The sequence below is a fragment of the Hyperolius riggenbachi genome, chromosome 1, assembly GCF_040937935.1.
Source record: "Hyperolius riggenbachi isolate aHypRig1 chromosome 1, aHypRig1.pri, whole genome shotgun sequence".
NCBI lineage: Eukaryota > Metazoa > Chordata > Amphibia > Anura > Hyperoliidae > Hyperolius > Hyperolius riggenbachi.
In genome coordinates, this window is record NC_090646.1 from 579,597,458 (window position 1) to 579,612,623 (window position 15,166).

At 45.5% G+C, this 15,166-nt stretch overlaps 1 protein-coding gene across 3 annotated transcripts in view; it reads left to right on the top strand.

Moving 5' to 3' along the window:
• MARVELD2 (MARVEL domain containing 2) overlaps window positions 1–15,166 on the top strand; it is a 64,360-nt gene that overhangs the window by 7,719 nt on the left and 41,475 nt on the right. Inside the window, exons 1-3 of one of the 3 annotated variants that reach the window (XM_068248113.1) lie at window positions 5,196–5,263; window positions 8,355–9,540; window positions 12,696–12,737. In XM_068248113.1, the coding sequence (XP_068104214.1) occupies window positions 8,368–9,540; window positions 12,696–12,737 (1,215 nt within the window). In that variant the 5' untranslated portion in view covers window positions 5,196–5,263; window positions 8,355–8,367. Of the gene's footprint in view, window positions 1–5,195; window positions 5,264–5,306; window positions 5,460–8,354; window positions 9,541–12,695; window positions 12,738–15,166 lie in introns of those variants that run through there. The other 2 variants (XM_068248103.1, XM_068248122.1) reach the window with 2 other exon arrangements.

A 15,166-nucleotide genomic window follows, 5' to 3' on the forward strand; every position in this document is an offset into this window, starting at 1 on the left:
TCATTGCCACAAAAAATCTTGGGGAGAGCGAGTCTGCTTAAAGTGAACCCGAGGTGAGAGTGATTTGGGAGCTGCCATATTTATTTCCTTCTAAACAATACAAGTTGCCTGGCAGCCCTGCTGATCTGTTTAGCTGCAGCAGTGTCTGAATAACACCAGGAACAAGCATGCAGCTAATCTTGTCAGGTCTGACAATAATGTCAGAAACACCTGATCTGCTGCATGCTTGTTCGGGGTCTATGGCTAAAAGTAGATGCAGAGCATCAGCAGGACAGCCAGGCAACTGGTAACGCTTATAAGGAAATAAATTTGGCAGCTTGCATATAACTACTCTCACCTCAAGTTTACTTTAAAGTGATATTTGATCCTAAACTGTTATATAAAACATTTTTCAAGCATACAGTATAGGCACACTGATAGGCTCCTTTCTATGGGCTGGCAAGACTCCTAAGCTGGCAATGGACACTGCTCGGATGCCAGTGTGCAGGGGTGGCCTGGCATCTTTACTATGCGGCCGCTCAGCTCTCCTTTGTGCACAGGTGGCTCCATAAATACTCTGACAATTCTCTTGCTGTAGAGCCTGATATTGCCACATTATTTGAAGCCCTTGCCAATTCTTTCTGCCAGGTTAGAAAGGAGTGAGCATTATTAACATGTCTATCAGAAGTTTAGTTAAGGCTACCAGGATAAGTCCTGGTTCACAATGGCATGGATGGGGCAATGTGAACGGATCCTATTGATTAACAAACCTCCATAGAGGCCCTACAGACAGGAAATGAGAGAAAACCCTCCAAAGGGGGCACAGGAGACAAAACCGTCAAACGTTTTCAACCCCTTTCTACACTTCTAAACTAAAAAAAAAACCATACTGGTACTGGACTTTAAAGTACATCTGAACTGAGAAGGATGTGGATGCTACAATATTTATTTCCTTTAAAAAAAAAAAAAATGTTGCCAGGCTATCCCGCTGATCTCTGTGGCTGCAGTAGTATCTGAAGCACACACCTAAAACAAGTATGAGGCCAATCCAGCCAGAAACATCTCATGCTTGTTCAAGGTCCATGGCTAAAAGTATTGGAGGCAGAGGATCCGCAGATCAGAAAATGTCTTCTTGTGTATCTATTGGAAACCGATGTGCTACAGTAAACGTCCTCACTTCCCCTCATATGTGTTTGCCATTGCTATGGCCCCTCTCCAACAGCACTGCTCCTCCAGCCCCCTTCCCTTCCCCTTCCAAAAATAGTGCAGCTTCAGCTTCAGGGTCCTACTAAAACATTTCAAAAAGGTGGACAGGAAAGAAAACTGAAGAATTGGGGAATCCTTTATATCAAAAAATTATAGGGAATTTCCGCTAATGTGATTGGATGCTTTTTCAAACGTTCTCCAATGACTTCACCCATTACAACTTTTAGGTTTCAGATAGGTTGTAATAATAACTACACCCGCACTATTCAGCCGACTACAATGCGTCACAATGTAGAGGGGACTGTGATTGGAGAACTGTTGCCTATGAGGTTATCCACTGGAGCACCTCAGGGTCCTGGTATAACTATAGCACAATCAATTAGCCCCCTCCCACCACATGCTGCCAGCATCAGATGATGAAACAGAAATTGTGGTGAATAACACACAAGCGCAAGAAAAATAGGGCATTCCCAGGCTGATAGAACACTGTCCCTGGCCTCAAACTGACAAGGCAGATGCTTACTGGCTGCCCTAAGCTGTTTCCTAGTCTGCAATACACAGTATAACTGACAGGAGAGAGGCATACTGGCTGCCCTAAGCAGTGTGCAATACACAGTATAACTGACACGGGAGAGGCATACTGGCTGCCCTAAGCAGTGTGCAATACACAGTATAACTGACATGGGAGAGGCATACTGGCTGCCCTAAGCAGTGTGCAATACACAGTATAACTGACATGGGAGAGGCATACTGGCTGCCCTAAGCAGTGTGCCCAGACTTCCATACACAGTATAACTGACAAGGAAGAGGCATACTGACTGCCCTAAGCAGTGTGCCCAGTCTGCAATACACAGTATAACTGACAAGGAAGAGGCATACTGACTTCCCTAAGCAGTGTGCCCAGTCTGCAATACACAGTATAACTGACAAGGAAGAGGCATACTGACTGCCCTAAGCAGTGTGCCCAGTCTGTAATACACAACTGACAAGGGAGCTGTATACTAACTGCCCTAAGCAGTATGTCCAGTCTGCAATACACAGTATAACTGACAAGGGATAGGCATACTGAATGCCCTAAGCAGTGTGCCCAGTCTGCAATCCTACCTAATAAAACCCTTATGTCCCTGCGTCCGTCCCTGTGTCAGTGCTTTCTTGCACTGCGCATGTGCAGAGACACTGCGGAGAGCCGGAGGAGGACGGGGTCAGAAGGGGCGTGTGTGTGTGCGCTTGGGCATTAGTGACAGACCTAGTACACAGTATAACTGACAAAAGAGAGGCATACTGCCTGCCCTAAGCAGTGTGCCCAGTCTGCAATACACGGTATAACTGACAAGGCAGATGCTTACTGGCTGCCCTGCCCCTGAGCAGTTTGCACAAACTGAAATACACAGTATAACTGACAAGGGATAGGCATACTGGCTGCCCTAAGCAGTGTGCCCAGTCTGCAATACACAGTATAACTGACACAGGAGAGGCATACTCGCTGCCCTAAGCAATGTGCCCAGTCTGCAATACACAGTATAACTGACAAGAAGCATACTGGCTGCCCTAAGCAGTATGTCCAGTGTGCAATACACCGTATAACTCACAAGGAAGAGGCACACTGACTGCCCTAAGCAGTGTCCCCAGTCAGCAATACACAGTATAACTGACAAGGGAGCTGCATACTAACTGCCCTAAGCAGTGTGCCCAGTCTGCAATACACAACTGACAAGGGAGCTGCATACTAACTGCCCTAAGCAGTATGTCCAGTCTGCAATACACAGTATAACTGACACAATACACAGTATAACTGACAAGGGAGAGGCATACTGGCTGTCCTTCGTGGTTTTCAGTCTGCACTACACAGTATAATAACTAAGCAGTTTCCCAGTTTACAATACACAGTGTAACAAATTAATTGACAAGTTAGAGGCCAGCCTGCAATACACAGTATAACTGACAAGGGAGAGGCATACTGGCTGCCCTAAGCAGTTTGCCCAGTCTGCAATACACAGTATAACTGACAAGAAACATACTGGCTGCGGAGCAGTGCTTTTCAGCGCTGCTAGATCTCCATAGACTACAATAGGAATCATTCCTATTGCAGCGCTCAGTGAGTAACGTCGGCTCCGTCAGAAGACGGAGCCGAGGTTGCTTGAAAAACATAATAATTCAGCCTCCAGCAATCGCTGAAAGCCGAATTATTTCATTCCCCCACTATCCATGGCAGCCTGGAGGGGGAATAGTAATTAAATCGTCCCGGACTTGTGCAGAAGCAGGATCAGCTATATACCGCTGTATCCTGCGCCCAAGTCTACCGGCGTCGATTTCAAATGTACTCTACTGGCTGCCCTAAGCAGTGTGCCCAGTCTGCAATACACAGTATGGCCTGGAACCCACTACAAATCGCAAATCACTAGCGCAATCACTAGCGCAATCACTAGCGTATTTAAGTAGCATTTTGTAAAAGATTTCATGAGTGTTTTCCGGCGATTTTAAAAAGTGTAAGCTTTTTGACAGCGATTGTGATAGCGATTTTTATTCTGATTGGTCCTTTCAAATTATTGTAATTTTTTTTTTACAGTTTGCAGTAATTTCAAATTGCACACAAATCGCTATGTGTAGCGATTCATGAGCGATTTGCCAGCCATTCAATACTTTACATTGGAGCGGAAACACTCCCAAAATGCTGCATGTCTTGCAACTGTGACTTTGCTAATCGCAATTGCTACTGTGGAATTTGTTACATTTATTTACATTGGTAGAGCGTTTAGGTAAATCACTAGCGATCTAGTCAGTTCCAGGCCTAGGGCCTGTTCAGACTATCTGCGTATGAAGAATGCGTTTAAAATCAAAGAAACGCAAGTAGAAAAACGCATGCGTTTTTCTTGCGTTCTAATGCATATTCTATTGCGTTTTGCACACACACGTGACCCAGTGGAAAAAAAAGAATTATGGGAACCGCAGAGGGAAACGGACGCTAAAAACGCAATAGTACGCGTTTTTGATACGCGTCCATAGACTTTCATTGCGTCCGTTTCTATGCGTGGACGCACAGAACTGCGTGCAGCAATGCGGATGAGAAACGTATGCGTCTCATACGCATACATGTGAACTAGCCCATTCAAAAGCATTAGGAGCCGTTTCTATGCGTTTTTGGTACCCGTACGTATTCCCTGAAAACGGCTAGGAACGCGCATAGTCTGAACAGGCCCTAGTTTGCCCAGTCTGCAATACACAGTATGAATGACAAGGAAGATGAATATAGTGACTGCCCTAAGCAATGTGCCCAGTCTGCAATACACAGTATAACTGACAAGAGGCATACTGGCTGTCCTAAGCAGTATGTCCAGTGTGCAATACACCATATAACTGACAAGGGAGAGGCATACTGGATGCCCTAAGCAGTTATAACTGACAAGGAAGAGGCACACTGACTGCCCTAAGCAGTGTCCCCAGTCAGCAATACACAGTATAATTGACAATTGAGCTGCATTCTAACTGCCCTAAGCAGTGTGCCCAGTCTGCAATACACAGTATAACTGACACGGGAGAGGCATACTCACTGCCCTAAGCAATGTGCCCAGTGTGCAATACAGAGTATAACTGACAATTGAGCTGCATACTAACTGCCCTAAGCAGTGTGTCCAGTCTGCAATACACAACTGACGAGAGAGTGGCATACTGGCTGCCTAAGCAGTGTGTCCAGTCTGCAATACACAGTATAACTGACACAATACACAGTATAACTGACAAGGGAGAGGCATACTGGCTGTCCTACGTGGTTTTCAGTCTGCACTACACAGTATATTAACTAAGCAGTTTCCCAGTTTACAATACACAGTATAAGAAATTAATTGACAAGTAGGAGGCATGCTGGCTGCTGCAGGACACATTCATTGAGACACATGTAAAGCGTGACACACGCTGAGCTGTTCTATAGAGAGCAGAGCTGCACCCAGGAAAGGAGGTGAGCAGAAGCCAGCCTAGCTACCTGCAGGGAGGGGCGTGGCCACTGGCGTCATCCTGGGAGAGAAAGGATGGTCATGTGACCGAAAGAGAGGAAGACTGTCCCGGGGGAGAGTGCAGCTTCCAGGTGAGACTGCCGACTTTTGTTAGTGAGTGATCGGTAAATCCAGCTGTTCCGATGGAGAGTAGATCCAACATGGCTGGAGAGAAGAGGGAGAGAGAGTTGCTGCACCCCTGTAGGGATAGGAAAAGTGAGGAGACTGTAGGGGGAGTGCAGAGGGCAGTGGGCGGGGAGACATGCTGGTAGACGGATCACACAGCAGGTGAGCCTCCCTTCTTCACTGCACTTGTTTTGTTATGTTATGTTTTTTCTAGTCTGTAGAAGTAGATCTCTGATCAGATTACCATTAACCTATTATTGAAGTTTTATTACTTTGCTTCACAGAATGGATTTATGTTGAGAATAGCAACCCATAATAATGCATAATTAGACAGTAAACAATATCTCATCCATAACACAAGTATCTCCCTATGGTTGTTTGAGAACTTTTTCAATTTGGCCATATATAATCTTATGTTCCTTGCTGATGCAGTACTAGTGACATAAATGTACAGGTGTTTTTTCTGAGAACAGAAGACAGACATTTATTTTTATGCCTCGCCATCTGCTTTACCGTTCTTACCTGTCTGGACTAAAATGGAACATAAGCATAGTACACACTTTACTACTTGCTTACTGTAGAAACGGGATTGATGGACTATGGTTCCCAAGAATAATCAAGAAATAGTAGAGCCACTCTACAGTTAAAGACAGGAGTGTAACACCTATTTGATCACATGCTAGAATACAGTTGTATATAAAATTGGGGTTATATTTCTGTTTTTCATCATGGTTTTCAGTTCATGTAATGCTGATGGGTGAATTACAGTCATCTGTGTGATCATCACAATTTGTCCCCCAGTCACAGCAGCTAGCGTAGAAGCAGCCACTTTGCATAATAATGTAATATCCAGTTCAGTTTTTTATACAGAAACTCCCTGCTAAAATCAAGCTTGTCTACTGCAGTCGGATATCACAGAATAATGTCCTGACAGTGGCGTAGCTTTGGAGCTATGGGCCCCGGTGCGAGTTTTACATGGGGCCCCTCCCAGCACTCTATATATAACACTTGATACGGCGCAACAAAACCTGCCTTAGTCATACATAGTATTAGAGGTGCAAGAATCTGATGGGGAACAGTTTGTTAATGATTACTACGATTCAAAGCATCTATAAAGGTGATTATTACCACCACAGGACCAATAAACAGCTAATGCTTTGGTTGAGGAAGGGCCCCATGGGGCCCCTCTGGTCCAAGGGCCCCGATGCGGTCGCTACCTCTGCAACCCCTATTGCTACGCCCTTGTGTCCTGACAATCTGGAGAGCTCCAGCGCAGCTCAGTGAATGATAAGACTCCCAGGGGGGAAGTGAAAGTAAACCAACTAACCTTTGAAATGTTTGAAAAAAATAAAGTTCTTTTCAGCTTGTCGCAAGTGAGATGCAAGCCTATGGATACGTACATAGTGGACGCGATGGGATGAGGAGCGACAGAAGTATCCAAATTGCCGTAACGCCGTCACAAAGTCTGCAGCGCATTATTGCATGAACTGCGCCTACTGCACAAATCATGCAATAGTGCAAGTCAATAGGTGACGCAGTGAGTGTTAAACGGAAGTGCAGCGCAGTGTGACTGTGCGGACCGACAGGAATCCCAGTGACTTACTTCCTGCTCAGATGGGAGTACATTACTGAGCGGAGGCGGCCGTATACATATGGCCCTGTCGCCGCACTGTGGTGCAGGGTCATATGAGCCGGATTTATGCGTTGCGGGGATGCAGCGCCAGGCTGTCCTGCTTTTACCACACTTTTTAAGCCTCCTCTACACGGTACAATTTTCTGTCAGATCGGATCTATTAGATAATTTCCAACCGGTCCAATCTTATTGTGTTAGATTTTGTAATAGATTTTGCATTGATAAGTAGCCAAAATCTATCGCAAAATTGATCTGAAACAATTTGGACATATACACACGATGCAATTTCTTATCAGATCACCAGTCGATCTGATAGAAAATTGTACCGTGTAGATGAGGCTTTATAGTTTTAGCCATAGACCCTGAACACGCATGCAGCAGATCTGGTATTTTTGACATCTATGTAAAATCTGGATTAGCTTCATGCTTGTTTCTGGTGTGATGTAGACACTACTGCAGCCAAATAGATCAGCGTGGCTGCCAGGGAACTGGTATTGTTTAAAAGGACATAAATATGGCAGCCTCCATATACTGCTGGCCTTCAGGTTCCATTTAAGTCGTTACTGTTTTTTTTCTGTTCATGGAACTGGCCTCTAAACATGTCCTTTTTACTCTAGGATTGGATAGACTGTGCTAAAACGTTTTTGGGGTTTTTCTTATTGCTGTTTGTGTCCCCTTCTGGAAAAAATTCTCTCACAAATCCTCTTCTTAGTACAGAAGGGAAAAGTTAGAATCTCTGTCAGGTATGTATTGCAGTTGCTCATTTCCTGTCTCTAGGGTTGTCAGTTTCCCATGGTGGCTCCAGAAATATGACGCAAGGTAAAATTTCTTATGGGGACATAGACACCAGCAAAACACAAGAGATTATAACTCTTTTCTGCTCTATGTAGGTGGCAAATAGTTATTTTTTTCCAGTGGCTACCCTGTTAGGCCGGGTTCGCAATGTACCTGATCCAAACCATATCCGTCAGAAACAAATCTGTTTTCAATTCCATCTGATCCATTGACACACGTTTTACAACCATTTTACATATGTTCCGTTCTGCTATAATATGTTCCGCTATAATAAGTAAAGGAAACCAATGATCTTTTTGTACAATACAGGTAAGTTTTCAAGCCATTCTGATCAGTATTGTCCGTTTTCCATTAAGATACATTGCATACGTCAATCGTTCAGGTCCGTGTCAGTTCCGTAAAAATGGTACAGGTCGCTAACGTCCAATCAGTTTAGCGGAATGTAGGAAGTGGATCCGTTTTAAAATACCAATGTGAACTTTCCCATTTGAATTGCATTGCGTCCATTTACAGATACGCTCTTATGCTCCGCTTAACGGTACGTTTTTAGCCCAATGTGAACCAGCCCTAACTGTTGGTTGTCACCCGGTTGTTCTGTTTTAGTGAAATTGTTATTTTGTGTTTTGCAGTAATCTTACACAAATGTCTGGAGGAGGTTCATCGTCTGCACCAAGATCTAAAGGGAGAGCAGCAAATGGCCGGGCTGCACAGTATGACCAGGTGCCGGTAGAGTCCCTTCAACGGGACAACAATCTGCAGAACCTGCAGGACTGCGAGCTAGCACTGAGCGCCGACCCTTTGCCTCCACCACCCCTGCCAATCCATCCTCCGTTTGGACCTGAGTTTTACCCAAGTGATAGTGAGGAACCAGTCACCGCACTTGAACTTAGACCTGTGAGAAAGTTTATTCCAGATTCCTGGAAACAATTCTTTAAAAGCAAAAAGGAGACGCCATGGGAAGAGCCCATATCTGAACTTAACTATATTTCTGGGGGGGAACGGTGTTCTCCTCCCCCATCACCATCTCTGCCTGCTTCTGCAGTGCTTGACCGAAATTCAGCCGCAAACTCTAAGGCTGCCGGAAGCTCTTACAGAGACCCCTATGGTGGTTCTGGTGGCAGCTACAAGAAGGAAACCGAAGCCATGATTCCCGATGACCCATACGGCTCTCTGAGTCGCCAGACTCACACTGTGAAGACGTACAGCGAGAGGGTTGAAGAGTACAACTTGCGTTATGCTTACATGAAGTCATGGGCTGGACTGCTGAGGATCCTGGGGGTTGTGGAGCTTTTGCTAGGAGCTGGTGTCTTTGCTTGCGTGACGGCTTACATCCATAAGGACAATGAATGGTACAACATGTTTGGCTACTCACAGCCATATTCCTATACAGCGAGTCTGCAGGGTGGATACTATTATTCAGGACCCAAAACTCCTTTTATATTAGTGGTGGCCGGTTTGGCGTGGCTGGTCACTATAATTCTCCTGATCCTAGGTATGTCCATGTACTATAGGACAATTCTTCTGGATTCTCACTGGTGGCCTTTAACTGAGTTTGGGATGAACATATGCTTGTTTATACTATACATGGCTGGCGCTATTGTGTATGTAAATGATACAAACCGAGGAGGACTGTGCTACTACTCATTTTTCAATAACCCGTTATATTCTTCATTTTGCCGAGTGGAAGGTGGTCAGACGGCAGCTATCATTTTCCTGTTTGTCACAATGCTTGTCTATTTAGTTGGAGCCATCGTTTGCCTGAAACTCTGGCGACATGAGAGTGCTAGAAAGAGACGAGAGTTTATCGAGCAGGAGGTAAGACTACGTTATTTTCTGGGGATTATTTAGGAATAAATGGTGAGTGTGGTTTTCTTTGGCAACATGTTCCAGTCTGGTTCCAATCTAACAATAACTCTATGTACTAAAAATAGATTTTTTTTTTAAACTGCCTAAGGTCCTGTACCCAACAATGCATAGAATGAAAGTTTGGGCAACTCCCCAAAATTAGATTATTAGAAGACACTGGATTCAGCCCCAAAAACGGTGTGATCTGCTTGGTTCACACATGCCGGAGTGCTGTACTGTATGGATACATTGTACCCAGGGCCGGCCTTAGGTTTCACAGCGCCCTGAGCGAAACCTGATTTTTGTGCCCCCCTTCATCCTCTTCACGCATGCGCGCGCACACATGCACTCACACACACACAGGCCCATATGCAATACATCTTTTCTCCTAGGTCAGTGGTTCCCAACTTTTTTGACGTCATGACACATCACGCAAATTGCTCAGATCTCTGTGACACGTCACATATGTATAATAGGAAAAATACTATTAATAACCACAAATGGATGGAAAGAGTGCATTATCCTGAATATACCTAAAAATAAAGGCTAGAACCTTTCAGTATTATTAATAAAAACAGTCAGTGGGACATTTAGCCGCCCCCCCCCATTTAGAATGATAGCACAGCACCGACAATTTGCCCCACGCGTTATAGCTGCAGTGCTCACCCCCAAAATAATGCCCCCCGATCTCACGTGTAGGTGTCCTCAATATAGGTTGCCAAGCATAGGTGCCCCCAGTATAGGAAGTCAGTTGAAGGTCTCCATCACCCCCATAGGGAGCCAGGCGTAGGAGCCTCCAGTACAGGTAGCCATGTGTTGGTGCCCTCAGTAAAGGTAGCCAGCAATAGGTGCCCCCAGTATAGGAAATCAGGTGTAGGTGCCCTCAGTATAGGTAACCAGCTATTAGGCGCCCCCTTGGAAGCCGGCGCCCTGAGCGACCGCTCTGGTCGCACAGGTCAAAGGCCGGCTATAATTGTACCACTCTGTACTTCCACTGCAGCAGGGAGCGGATACATGCCATTCTATGGGATGAAGGGAAAAGCATCCAATTCACCCTCAAAAAGTGTGTGGAAACTCAACAGACAAACCCAGACGTGTTGAAGATGGACAGATTTCCCATAGGAAAGCATAGGTCCATTCTGCATGTGAAGCGGTCTGGCAGTGGTCCTTGAGTGTCCCATGTTTATTAAACACTATTTAAAGGACAACTGTCACAAGGGATATGGAGGTTGCCATATTTATGTCCTTTTAAACAGTACCGATTTGCCTGGCTATCCTGCTGATCCTCAGCCTCTAATACTTTTAGCCACAGACCCTGAACAAGCATGCAGCAGATCGGGTGCTTCTGACATTATTGTCAAATCTGACAAGATTAGTTGCCTGCTTGTTTCTGGTGTAATTCAGACACTACTGCAGCCAAAAAGATCTGCAGGGCTGCCAGGCAACTGGTGTTGTTTAAAAGGAAATCATCATAGCAGCCTCCCTATACCTTTTGTTACAGTTGTACTTTAAATGTTTAAAGAGAATATATTGCTGCAATAATAGGACTACCTTCCTCTAATGTTAAATGGTAATAGCAAGTGAATCTTTAGGTTTGGTACACACAGTCAATTTTGATCAGCCAATCGCTGACCAATCTTAGCACCAACATGTAGCATGAAGGCCAACAGATTTTAAATACTGTGAACCGATTTCAGCTCTCATACTACATGGAAGAGGTAAAATTGGCCAATCAAAATTGGATTTGTGTACCAGGCTTTAGTAATGTGATCAAAATTGGTAGGGCTGGTTTAGCAAACAAAGCCATGGTAGGGAAACTTATGTGTTTTGTGGTATAACGCCACTTCCTCAGAGGCCTAAAGAACTGACAATATCAGTCTGGCCAGAACATAAAAGAAATGGCCAGCCATATGTGTAAACAAATTATACATGCAAAGCATGTTAATCTCCCTTCTGGCTGCAAGCCAAGCAGGAAGCACTTTAGTGCTCACTTCCTGTGCCAGAAATTAGACTTGCGCAGAAGTGTATTGAAAAAAAAATACGCTGCAACAAAACGCCAAAATGTAAAAATAAGAAACCTGCGTCGCCATAGAGTTACATTACTGCCGGTCAGCGGATGTCACTGCGCATGCTTCCCCATAACGCGTGGGTGCGTCAGCGCAACCTGCGCGTCAGATTGAGGACTTCCGGTGCATTGCTCTGCGTCAGGTTTGAAATTCCCCATAGGGCTACATTGGCTAAGCGTAATGCAACGCACCAGTGTGAAGGGAGCTTTATGGTCCAGATCAGAGGTTTAGGTATAGGTCCCCCCTTTCCCTCTCTACAGTACCTCCCCCATCTCCCCAGAATGCTGCCATTCCAACATGGTGGAGTCCAGCAGCATTTTGTCTTCCCTTGCAGACTGCCTCTGTTTTCAGAAGCTCAGAGCCAGGCAGGGAACATCATTCTATTATCTGTATGTTTGGATACATCTGATCGAATGTTTTTGTTTGGTTTATTATACACAGGTCAGATTTCAGTTTGAGTCAAGCAGCATCTCAACCGGAGTGCTAACATTTCCCTTAGGGCCCATTTCCACTATCGCGAATCCGCATGCGTTGTCCACATGCGGATTCGCATAGCCAATACAATTGGATGACCCTGTTTCCACTTGTCAGTAATCCTGAGCGTTTTTCTGTGCGGGAGAAATCTGCACGGAAGACCCCTCAGAATTCGCACACCGCTATGCGAATCGCCGCTAATGTATTTAATAGGGAAATCGCATGCGGTTTTGGCAAGCGTATTTTACCGCGATTTTGCATAGAAACTACTGTTAAATCACACAGGCAGTGGCATGGTTAAAATCGCATCAATAATAATGCGAAATCGCAGTAAAATACGCATGTGGAATCGCACCCGCATGCGATTTCATCAGCGGGGAATCAGCGGCGATTCCGCATTGCACAAGTGGAAACAGGCCCTACATCAGCAAATGCAGAAGGACTCAATGTTGCACTTTAGATGTCTTTTTCTTTGTTCGTTTGTATATGTGATTTTGATACAGCTTTAAAACATCATAGTCCTCAACAAGATCTCTGACAAAAGGTGTTTTTTTTGTTTTTGTTTTTTATTTTTCTGTTTTTCAGATGAGATCACAAGGCTCACATCTGTACCCACCAAAAGTCACAGTGAGTATTCACTCCACAGCTACTGCAATATACTGTATTACATTCATATTCCTTACTATTCATAGCAATACTATTAACCAAAAACTCCCTTAGCCCAGCACTGTAAAGTCCGGCTCCTGGCTTTTTGTCCAACTAGGACTGTTCTATTCTGCTCGTTACTCAAATTTGTTAAAAATTTCAACAAAATATGCCTGTTGAAAAAAAAAAAAAAAAGTATGGGTCCGGAAACCTCAAAAAAAAAAAGTTTATTTGAAAAAGTACAGATTTAAAGAGGGGCTTCTGCTCCCCTCTGAACTTTGCAGCACCCTTTCACCTGATAAACTGAGACCCGCAAAATGCGTTGTGCACGGTGCTATCATTTGGTTGTTTGTAGGAAGTGAGTACTGCATCTACCCTCCTTTTTATACAGTATTTTAGTTATTTTATATTTTAGGAGTTTCCTAACATAAGTACACTTAGTACTGATATAGGCCACGTTCACAGTGGTACGTTGCGTGGAATGGACGTTTTGTAACGCAGCCATTACACTGCACCACCAATGCAAAGTTTACAGTGCAGCTGGAGTGTTGAGGTATAACGGGTTGCAACATCCTAACGCATTGCATGCCATGCATTACTGATAAACGTGCACCTTAACATTAAGTGAAGCATACTTTTAATTGACTGTATGCTTAACTGTACCCAGTGGCGGATCTAGAGGGGTGCAGACATGACTCGTGCCATGGGCGCTACCGCACCATGCTTGCCCCCATGCAACCACGTCACCGCTGGCTGCCTTCCCTCCCAGTTCAGCCCCCTTCGCCGCTGCATGAGCCCCCTCCACTCTCTCCACTCCCCCCACCCCCCCCCCCCCCCACCCCTGTATTTTGTAATACAGCCATTACTCCACACCACCAATGCAAAGTTTACAGTGCGGTGGGAGCGTTGCGGTATAACAGGTTGCAACCGCACCATGGGCGCCATGCCTGCCCCCGTGCCACCACATCACCGCTGTCTGCACTCCCTCCCAATACAGCACCTACTGCCGCTGCCTGAGACCCCCACCCAGGTCACAGCACCAGATCTCAGCAGCGTCAACAGAGAGCGCACACACAATACCCACGCCCAGTGTACTCCGAATGCAGGAAGCGATGTTGTTGGTCACTTCCTGCATTTGGAGTACACTCAGCATGAGGGGGGGGGCGGGTGTTTAAGGTGTCGCAGGCAGCGGCGGTAGGTGCTGCATTGGGCGGGAGCACAGACAGCGGTGATGTGGTGGCACAGGGGTAGGTATGGCGCCCATGGTGCGGTTGCAACCTGTTATACCGCAACGCTCCCCCTGCACTGTAAACTTTGCACTGGTGGTGCGGTGTAATGGCTGCATTACAAAACGTCCATTCCACCGCAAGTCAGTGCTAGGTGTACTTTTATTTTAGGAAACTCCCAAAATATAAAATAACTAAAATGTTACCATGATGCCGGAGACGAGGATCAGAGACAGGCGGTGCGGACGGCACCAGGAGACCCGGCACAGCAGTGACGTGACAAGTACTGGTGACAAGGACCCTAGCAAGCACCCAGCCAGCAATTAGAAGACAGCTATGGCTACCTAATCTCTAGGGGCACATATTGCTACCTAATACGGATGTATATATGGGCACATAGCTACTTAATTCTTTTATCTGGGGAACATGGCTACTTAATTTATGTATGCAGGTAGGACTTGGCTACTTAATTGTTTTATCTTGACACACCTGCCTATTTAATTTGTTTATTGTGAGGCACCTGGCTACTTAACTATTTTATCTGGCGGTGCGTAACTGCATAATGATTTTATCTGGATGTTTGTGACAAATTCATTTTTATTGGGTGGCATGTGACTACTTGATGAATTATCTGATGGCATGTGACTATTTAATTATTTTATCTGGAGGCATGGACCTATTTGAGTCTTTTATCTGGAAACATGTGGATACTTCATTATTTTATCTGGAAGCACATGATTATTTTGAGGCACATGGCTAATTAATTCTAGTAGCTAGGGGACCTTGGCTTCTGATTTTATTTATCTGGGGGCATTTTAACCTCCTGAGCGGTCTGGACGAGCTCAGCTCGTCCATCACCGCCGGAGGCTGCCGCTCAGGCCCTGCTGGGCCGATTTTTATCAAATAAAGTGCAGCACACGCAGCCGGCACTTTGCCAGCCGCGTGTGCTGCCTGATCGCCGCCGCTCTGCGGCGATTCGCCGCGAGCAGCGGCGAAAGAGGGCCCCCCTAGCCGCCTGAGCCCTGCGCAGCCGGAACAAAAAGTTCCGGCCAGCGCTAAGGGCTGGATCGGAGGCGGCTGACGTCAGGACGTCGGCTGACGTCGATGACGTCACTCCGCTCGTCGCTATGGCGACGATATAAGCAAAACAAGGAAGGCCGCTCATTGCGGCCTTCCTTGTTTATT